At 43.4% G+C, this 10,368-nt stretch overlaps 1 protein-coding gene across 1 annotated transcript in view; it reads right to left on the bottom strand.

Annotated features, from left to right (window-relative positions):
* Nucleotides 1-466: 466 nt before the first annotated feature.
* The window catches only part of TJP1 (tight junction protein 1), a 116,470-nt gene continuing 106,568 nt past the window's right edge, over nucleotides 467-10,368 (bottom strand). Inside the window, exons 25-29 of the mRNA XM_007450273.1 lie at nucleotides 9,494-9,669; nucleotides 6,042-6,522; nucleotides 4,401-4,618; nucleotides 3,131-3,274; nucleotides 467-561 (exon numbers count right to left, since the gene is read on the bottom strand). Of these exons, the coding sequence (XP_007450335.1) occupies nucleotides 467-561; nucleotides 3,131-3,274; nucleotides 4,401-4,618; nucleotides 6,042-6,522; nucleotides 9,494-9,669 (1,114 nt within the window). The remainder of the gene's footprint in view (nucleotides 562-3,130; nucleotides 3,275-4,400; nucleotides 4,619-6,041; nucleotides 6,523-9,493; nucleotides 9,670-10,368) is intronic.

Below are 10,368 nucleotides of genomic sequence, written 5' to 3'. Positions count from 1 at the left end.
AAATCCACTACACTGGTTATACATTTGAGGTGCTTTTTAAAAACGTGTGATTACCTCATGCATAATAAAAATGTGTATGCCAGGCCAGGGCCATAATAAAGTCTGAAACAGTGTACTCTGGAAAGAACAAAACTCAAATGCACCCCATTTACTGGCTGGTATTTTAACGGAAATCAATATGTGAAGTTAAGCAGTGACCATATAAAAGTACAAAACTCATTACAAAGCATCACATCTTGGAGGCTGTAGCCAACACCGACCCCCAACATGCAGCAGGCAGCATGTTTCCCGAGCACGGTTCAGGGGATGTTCACTCAGCCTCTCCAGTTCAAACAAAGCGTGTGATACTAACACACTGCAGTGTCAATTATAGGAAAAGCATAATACTTGATGGAGTGGTTCCATTTAGATTTAGTAAGTTTAACCCAGTTTCACATTATTTAATCAAGTTCCTACATTTTAAGAATTAAAAGTGGTCAATCAGGACAGAAACACAGTTTGCTCCAACAAGATAATTTGGATCTCCAGGAAGACACTTGTTTTGCCAGGTTTTAGGATCGCCTACAAGAGAAAAAAAAGTTCACGTCATTTCTGGTTGGTTAAACTGCTATCTGTAATGCTTTGCAATCATGGGACAAATACAAACATATATATTTAGATACAATTTTCCTCTATTTCTTCAGCATACTGCACTTGTACCAAAACTCTTAGCGCTATATGTATATACTTCATTGGAGACCCACTGGAATCTAATGATCCAAAAGCTGTTGCAGATTTCTCGTTTATTTCTTTTGTTTTCAAGTTTGAGCCTTTTAAAAAATGAATAAAAGTTAGGGTGATCATGTGCCTGGGACAGTTCCAGTTTGCCCCTGAGTCCAAACCCTTATTAAGAGTACCCTTCTTGGGCTTCCCTGGTGGCGCAGTGGTTGAGAGTCTGCCTGCCGATACAGGGGACGCTGGTTCGTGCCCCGGTCCAGGAAGATCCCACATGCCGCGGAGCAGCTGGGCCGGTAAGCCATGGCCGCTGAGCCTGCGCTCCGCAATGGGAGAGGCCACAACAGTGAGAGGCCCGCGTACCGCAAAAAAAAAAAAAGAGTACCCTTCTTTCACTTTCAGAAGTTTAGACAATAATTACATGATTACCCCATTTGAGCTGAGTATGAGAACACATTTCTCACACTTGACAGACCAAATGAAAACCTGAACATTCTGCAGAATTCGGTTCTTAAGGAGCCTCCTCCCCTTTACAAAAAAAAAAAAAAAAAAAATTCATTGAGACTGGGCCAGAGATTCTTAGCCCTGATCCTGCTGTACAACAAAACCATTCATGATGCTTCCAAAAGTCACTGAACTGAGTAAGACTGAAGCAGGGCCTGGGCTTTGGAGTTTTTAACCAGCTTTTAACCAGGCGATTTGAGATTTGCAGCTATAGCTAAGGAGCCCTGGCAGTGGACTCAACATAAAGAAGGCTGGGACAGCCATACATCTCTTATGTCCATGGTAAGTGACAGTCAAAGCTGCTGCCTGTAAAGCAACAGTTCTGCCCCTCAGGGGACAGTGTCTGGAGGCTTTTGCTTGTCACAACTGGCATCTAGCGGGTGGAGGCCAGGGAGGCTGCTAAACACCCCACAGGGCCAAGGCTGAGAAACCCTGCAGACTGTAAGCTGTCCGTTACCTAAGCGACATCTGAGTCATGGTGGGCTCAGCAATTTACAACAGAGGGGTTTAACTTCACAGATACATGTGGGCTTGTGCAATACTGCAGATAAATTGTTTAGGCAATGAGATAGTTATGACAACTCTTGGGAAAAACTTTAGGTTCAAAATTCTTTCCAATATACTAATAAATGCTTCTTGGAATTAAGTCAGTAGCTATCAAAATCTACCCTTGAGTTTTTAAAACAGAAATTTATAGTAGCAAAAATTACATTTCTCTTCTAGGTGTACATACTCAAATTTAACACAGGAAAAAGTAAGTTGTTTCAATCTAACAAAATAACATGTTCTGTGGCACAAAACAAATTATACAAAGCATACTGATTTTTTTCGTATCTGGGAAAAAAATCGCTTATAAAACAAGTAACGACAGATTGTTACTTTAAGGACCCTCAACCTATTTTGGGTTAGAGGACGATCACAGCCCACACTAAAACCTGACTTTTGGAATGTACGTTTTAAATGCAGTTTTATCAATGTTAATTCATTAGTTCAAACCAGGCTAATAACATGTTTCTCAGTGGAGTTCCTGAAGAACTTTTCCCAGAAAATGGGGTACTTGTGAATGAATATATGTAATATTTTATGTTGGATAATATTAAAATATGTTCTTTACACCGTAAAACTCTATTTCATACTGTACCAAACTAAAACTGTATAATGATTTATCAAAAATTCAGAACTTTAAATTCTTTTTTTCTACATCAGGTTCAATTAAAGTGTTCTAGGCCATATATATAGAAAGTTCTTACTTTAGTCTAACTGACTTAGTCACCCAAGGAAGTGAGAAATGTGAAAATGCAATGAGAAGCTTTGGAATTATGATCTCGACAGCAAAAAGCCATTTTAAAAGTGTATTACAGAAGTTATTTTGAGTTTTACATGGAAAAACCATGGCCAAGTATGATCACAGTGTAAGGTCTTTTATCTTTCAAGTTTCTCTAGTGTGTGTGCGTATACATACACACACACGCACCTACAAAGTATATGTGTATATATATATATATATATATATATATATATATATATACTTTGTAGACTGAGAAATAGTAACCAAAAATAGAAATTATTACATAAAGGAATCATTTTAGTATAAAGACGGAAATGCATATATATGTAGGACAATATCAATTCTCCCACCTCATCTTAAAAATTTTGACAGAATAATTTTGTTGAACACCAAGAAACAGTCAACCTTTGGCCAAATCATCAATGTTTACAAGGCAGAAGCTTCTCTACCTTTCAGTTTTCAATATATGCACCACAAATAAACTCCAAAACACTGGTGACGCCTACAAGGCCACAGGAACAGAGGGAGGATCTGTGCACAGACAGCACGGGTAGCTCCGTCAGCCCAGGGGTCAATCAACGACAGTACCCAAAGCCCCCAAAGGACAGAGTGAAGACAGCATACCCGACGAGGAGTCGGATGATTTTAGAGCAAAAGACCAACCGTCAGGAGTCATGGACGCACAGTGTGGTAAGCGCAGCTCCACGGGCTTCAGGAACTTGAGGCCATGGGGCCCGCACATCACTAAGGGGCTCAGCAGGGTCTCACCTGGGGCGGGGGGAGAGAGGTTAGACAGCTGGCTTCCTTCTACACCCACAGTTCTCCTCACCCTCCTTCTAACCATATGCTTTAAAGCCAAAGAGGGTTAGTTCTCTGTAGTAGCACTGACCAACAAAAATTTAACAGGAGCCACAGATGTAACTTAGTATTTTCCAGTAGCCACATTAAAAAGGAACAATTGAAGTCAATTTTAATATTTTATATAACCCAGTATATCCAGAACATTATTTCAACATGTGAGCAATATACTGAATCTTTGGTGTGTATTTTACACTTCTAGCCCGTTTCAATTAAAATAGCCACAATTCAAGGGCTAAACAGCCACAACGTAGCTGGTGGCTACTTCATTCAATCCCAGCATTCTTATGGTGTAAGACATACTCAAACATTTTACAAATGTTACTTATATCTTGTGTTTTTAATGTTGTATTTGCTACAGACTTGGTTTAAGAGATTCACGCAGGAGGGTGTGAACATGTTAGTATTCTGGCAAAATGTACGAAAATGAGCTAAAATAATGTATTTAAGGAAGCAAAGCACTGCTAAAATATTCTAAAGAAGCGGCAACATGGTTCATTATCATTTCATCCTGACAGATCTGGAAGACTGTGAAAAATAAGAGCATTCCTAGATTCCCGAAGCAGTTCAGAAACACACGCCGCGACAGCCGAGGGGGATGCTTCCTCTGCGGCGTGTTTACTTGTGCTAGGTCTGTGCAGGGAGGAAGACCTGACCCAAGAGCCTTACACTGCACCAGCAGGTGGCAGCACAGAGCAAGGCCTCTGGAGTGGGTGTTACCTAATCCGTCTCTAGAGCTGCAAGGCAGGAGCGACTCAAAGACAAAAATCCGGTGAGGTCGGCTGAGACTGGCTGGCAGGTACAGGAGTGCCCAATGACCCCATCCCCTATTGTCACCGTCACAGTGAAGGTAGCAGAGGCTTCCCTCTCCACAGTGCTCATTGGAGAGGCCCTCCCTAGTAGAAGGAACTTGAGGGCAGCCAGGGTGGGGGGAGAACAGAGGTCTAGGGTATCCTGTCTACTGAGCACAGTAAGCTTTGAAAAGCACACAGGGCAGCTCGAGTTATTGAAACTAAGCAGGACATCACACACTCACCTTTCTCCTTATCCAAAGGCGGGAGGATGCTGTTGTCTCGGCAGACCTTGAAATAGATTTCCTGCTCGACTCCCTCAGGAATGGCTCCCTGTGGGATAATGATACTAACGCCGGTCTCTATGGAGCTCAGCACCCCACCATTGCTGTTAAATACGCCGCGGGCGGTGGCCACCACAGTGTGACCATCCTCATCTTCATCCTCTTCTACAGCTGAGGGACTGAGAGTTCAGAAATGGCTAATGAGTACATTCCTAGTGACATACAGGAGCTTTCACTGCTAGTCTAGTCGGTGGTTTCATTCTATTTTTCTCTCTGCATATAATCAAGCAGTTACTTACTTTAATAAGTTTTCAGTGACTGACAGACTTTACTCACAGGGATAACTAAGCATATTCTTCCTCGAGAAGTCAATGTCATTTTTAAAGGTAACTGGTCAAGTTACCTTCATTACTGATTTTCTGCAATCAGAACATGCAAGGCCTGATACATTGCTCACCCAATATTTTACATCCATGAAACTGGTGTTCTAAAACTGATGGCACATCATGGTTTTAATTGGTAGCATGTTTTTTCCTTCTTAGTGATACGTAAGACAGTGGTGCATCTCACAACTGATGGCATCTTAGAGGATTTCTGGTGTGCATACTATGACCTTCCCTCCCCACTGCCTGAGCACAGACACCCAATTCCGTGAGGTAAAGACTCGGGTGTGGGCAATCGCTCATGGAGAGGAGATGGTCCATTCACGCGGTTCACACAAAGACGCCCGAGGCAGAGGGAATGTGGTACCAATTCTCCTTCAAAAGTGCAGGTTCCCAGGACTTCTTGAAGCAAAGTTTTGAGCCAGGACTAAACGTGAGCAGAAAGATGGGCCAACAAAATGAAAGTGAGTGCAGGAGCGGCTTCACTCCTCCGTGGCCAGAGCGGTGGGCATGGGCTCCCCGGGTCAATGGTACCGCGGGGCCCCTGTGAGGGGGCCGCTCCTCCACATCCCCTGGCTGTGCTTCCGCTCGGGAGGCAGCCTGCAGGTGGCCCGTGAGTACTTTCTGCGTCAGTGGCTTAGGGAGGTTTCTGCATGGCCAGCACGGGTCTGGTCGGTCACTGTGCAGATGAGGGAAGGGGTGTAGGGAGCGTGGCTCCAGGCAGGCTGGGTTCATCTCATTTGCTCAGCCATCTGACCAAAACTATTAAGAAAGCTCTTTTTTAAACAACCATTTTGAGGTTATTACATCTTCTTTTCAAACTCACTGCTGAATAAACAGTGGATGAGGAATACAGATACTCTATTATTTTTGAGATATTCTCCAAACGTGCCACCCCAGCTGGAGGTCAGAGGTCATGGGAAGCCAGGGCTGGTTAGGAGTCTGGCTTTGAGGTCAGAAGTCAGACCAGTGGCTGGGTCTAGGCTCCCTGAGCATGGCTGTGTGACCCTGAGTGAAATACAGTGCCTCTCAGCCTGGGTTCTTACACAATGGAGATAAGAAGCACCAGCTTTAGTGCCTCTTACAGAACCTTTAGTCATTCCAACATTTTGGACAACACCATTCAGCTTAAAGTTTGAGTTGAAATCATCAGTCAGGTTCCCAAAACTACACCCAACTCACGTGAGAGACGTCACCAGGCCAAGAAAAAAAATCTTACCTCACGGGCACAGCTTTAGGCCCTGTGCTGATACTGTTTACTTGATATTTAGGCTTATTATCTGCGTGGACCGAGAACGTCTCAACTCCACTGTCAAACTCCAGAGGCTGCGTGGAACTGTGTGCTTTCACCAGAGTTTTTGGAGAAGTGGGGGCTTTGGAAGACAAGTCAGGTTTATGTGCAGTTTCACTCGTCAGGAGATTGTGACTGAATTTAGGACTTTCAAACTTGCGTTCAAATGGCCGCGCAGAACTTGTATATGGTTTTGGTGTGAATCGATTGTATGCTGGAGTGATCGTTTTCTGAGTCTGTTCGGCCCCGTTAGCTGGGGCTTTATCTGGGAAAGTTTTCTGGGGATAGAAAGCAGACTGTGCAGCGTCTTCTCGGTTGGCTGGTCTGTAAGCTGCTGGCTTATTCTGAGATGGAGGTGGGTCTGGTTTGGACACTAAAGAGCTGTGAAAATCCAATGACATGGAATTACCTGAAAAACACACACATACAAGTATTTCAAAAACTTCCTGAAAACAGATACTGAATTACTATGCTGTACATCAAAACTAATATTATAAGTCAACTAATAAGAAAAACAATAAAGTACATTCGGTGGCTTGAACAAAAAAAGAATTACAAACCCATCTCTAACTGACTGTAATGGTTTGTGAGATGGAAAAGATGTTATAATGGGTCAGGAATAAAATCTATCCAGATGAGTAATTCATTCATGAAAGTATCAACAAGTGATATTCTGTGGGAGACCGTGGTGACCATGTTAAACTAAGTTTTTAGGAATAAACCTTGAAACAACTTTTCATCCATACAGAAAACAAAAACCAAAACGCCCTTCCTGACACAAGTTCTAACAGTCATCTGATGTCCCTCTCATCTTAACCTGTCCTGGTGTCAGAGTCAATGACTGGGTCTGGGTCAGCAGTCTGAGGACACTCTTGACCCCTGGTGGCTGTGTGTGATGCTGAGGGGCCAGGAGGTAGCAGGGACACCTGGGACAGTGTTCATGTACCGCTGCCTGGAGTCAGGGTCATGTGGCTGGGAGTCCTGGCCTCCAGAGACTGGCATCGGAGTGACCCCGCTCCAGTGTCCACAATAAATTAGAAACAGAATGACAAAACTGGCCATGTTAAAAAAAAAAAGTCAGTACTACAAAACTCACCATAATTAAAGTTAAAAAAGAAAAGTCAGATTGGCAGAAGCTATGTACAACATGTATAACTGATTTAAAAAAAAATTAGGATCCAAAACCTATGAAGAATACCTATACATCCATAAGAAAGAATCAACCAATAGGAAAATAGGCAAAGACCCGAACAAGCAAAAACACAAGTGAAGACTAGACTAACCAGTAAAGCATACAATAAGATACTCAACATCACTATTAATTAGGAAACTGCAAAACAAAAACAAAAAACATCAGTTCACATCCATTAAACTGGCAAAACGTAATTACAAGTTTGGTAGTGCCAAGCATTGGCAAAGATGTGGAATAACAGAAATTTCCATGTACAGATGTTCCTCGACTTCCCAGGGGAGGTTCAAAGTCAAAAATGTGCTTAATACACGGGACCTACCAGAACATCGTAGCTCAGCCCAGTCTCCCTGAACATGCTCAGAATACTCTCACTAGCCTACAGTTGGGCAAGATCATCTAACACAAAATATTATAATAAAGTGTTAAATATCTCATGTGATCTATTGAATACGGTCCTGTTAAGTAAAAAACAGACTGGCTCTCTGGGTCCAGGACAGTTCAAAGTGTGTCAGTTATTCACCCCCGTGATGCAGTATCTGATTGGGGGCTCTTCTCACAGCCGCTGCCCAGCTTCACGAGAGATTGTATTGCTTATTGCTAACCTGAGAAAAGATCGAAATTCGAAGTAGTTTCTAGTGCATGTGCATCGCTTCTGCACCATGTAAAGTCAAACCGTCATGAGTCAGGGACCCTCTGTACCGCGGGTGGCAGTGCAAAATAGCACCAACTGAATTCTATGAAATAATTAAGGAAAAAATCATATCAGTGCTATACAAACTCTTCCAGAAATGAGAGAAAGAGGGAACACGTCCCAGCTCTCTTTCATGAAACTAGCACAACTTTGATACCAAAACCAGATAAGGACATTATAAGGAAATGATAAACCAAAGCTCCTTGTGAACATAGTAAGATAACTTATTACAGAAACAGAATGGAGACAAATCTTAGGATCATCTTAGTGCGTTTGGCCCTCTGTATCTGCGGATGCAGAGCCCATGGACACATGGGGTCGACTGTACTACACCAGTTACACAGGGGACGTGTGTATCCGCAGATTTCAGTGTGCATATGGTGGGATGGGGGTGAAGGAGTGGTGGTGGTGCGGTCCTGGAATCAGTCCCCTGCGGATACTGAGGGACGATATACATACAAGAAAAAAACAGTTGACAAAATGCTTTCAGCAAACTAGGACTAGAACATAATAAAAGGCACCTACAAAACCCCCTACAGCTAACATTGTAACGGTGAAACATTCAATCCTTTCTCCCCACAATGGGGAACTAGCAAAAGATGTCTGCCACCATCACTTCAACTCGACATTTTACTATGATGTCTCAGCCAGTGCAAAAATGGCATAAGGTTTGCAGAGTAAAAATTTAAACTTTATCAGCAGACATGATAGTGTGTACAGAAAATCCTAACAAAGTAATATCAAATTATACCCCTGGGATTGGACTCCTACATAAATACAGAGGAGCACTGTTTCTAGGAGCAAAACATCACCAGGAGATGGGTGAACTGTGGTGTATCCTTTGAAAGCACCAAATGAGAAGAGAGATGTTGGGAGGGTGGAGGCAACAGTCCCTTCCAGGACGTCTAATGGCTGTGGAGCTGGGAAGGTGGCATGAGGCAGTGGCACTTACTGGAAGGCAAAGGGAAGGATTATGGGGAAGGGGAGAGGAGCTGGGCCAGTGGCCCGGGAAGAGAGACAGTAACTGCTCAGAGATGTGAAGGAGAAGACGTGGGTGCACACGCAGGGACGCCACCCTGAGGTGAGCGCTCTGGAGCTGATGGGATCTATCTCGATGAGCCTCCGCCACAGAACACAAATGCAAAGACGAGGTGCTCAGGGACTCGTATTATGTGAAACTCTACGGCCGCCCTATATCCACGTGCAAAGACGGACATCACCATAATTTTTACAAACCACGTTCAAACATTTAGTTTTGGGCATACTGGTAAACAAAAACTACTTTCAGAAATTAAGCTATGTTAAGGAGGCAGGTTAAAATCTATTTAGCTAAAAGGTTTGTCTGATATAACTGTCATTATCATAAAAAAGAAGAGATACTTTTAACAAAGCCCCTTATTTTTCCGCTGTTCTCAGCCCAGAGGTTTCGAGCACGTACTTTTCATCTTGTAAGTGTGAGTCTATTACAGTGGTCCTGCCAACTCCTGAGCCGCCTACCTTCGCCGAGTGTCCCCTTGGTGTGTGAATGGAGGCTGAGGGTGGTGCTGGGGCCGGGCTGGGCGGCCTGGCTGTACTGGGCGGGCGGCGGTGGAGGAGGCTGTGTGGCCTGCAGTGGGTCATAGCGCTTCTCCCCAAACGGCCTGTCCACAGCTTCAGCCTCAGCAGACTTCCCCCTGTGGAAAAATGAGGAAATGCCAACACCTGCAGACGGACCCACATTTACAGAGCAAGTTCCCATTCTTCTAAGTATCCCTGAGGGTTTTTTTTTGAGAATTTCACAATTTACTCTTATGAGTATGGGTACTCTACCAAAATACACAAACGAGTTCAACCAGTCATCAGCACAAGAGATGTAAAGACAGCACAGGTATTTTAAGAATATTAGTAAAACACCCAAAAGATGGCAACCAAAAGGCAGATGAAATTCGGGGTATACTTGTACTATTCAACACTGTGGTCTACAAAAAATAGTAATGGCTGGTAGGTTTAATGAAGTCTTCCAAATATTCTGAAAAATATTTATTGGCCCAAATCCTCATTAGATTCCCTTCTGGTGTAGTGCCTAAGAAGGCATGAAGCACCAGCTTCTGGTGCAGGCTAGGCACCACAGAAGGTGACGTCACGGGCCAGGGGCTGGCAAGCCCTTAGTCAAGGGCTGACAAGAAATGCTATCAGCTTCTTGGCCATACGGCCTCTGTCACAGTTATTCAAACTCTGCCCCAAAGCAGCCAAAAACAGCTTGTACATCAAAGGGTACTGCTGTGTTCCAGTAACACTGGACATTTTTTTTACTTCAAAATTTATCCTGGATTTACCAGATCCATTTTTTGTTTAGCAATTGCTAGAGTAGTAAATACTGCTTGATTTTTTTT

This window comes from Lipotes vexillifer, unplaced genomic scaffold (assembly GCF_000442215.2).
Source record: "Lipotes vexillifer unplaced genomic scaffold, Lipotes_vexillifer_v1.1 scaffold688, whole genome shotgun sequence".
NCBI classification, from domain to species: Eukaryota; Metazoa; Chordata; class Mammalia; order Artiodactyla; family Lipotidae; genus Lipotes; species Lipotes vexillifer.
Note: the sequence above shows the minus strand (reverse complement) of the source record. Positions and strands in the feature narration are given on the sequence as shown.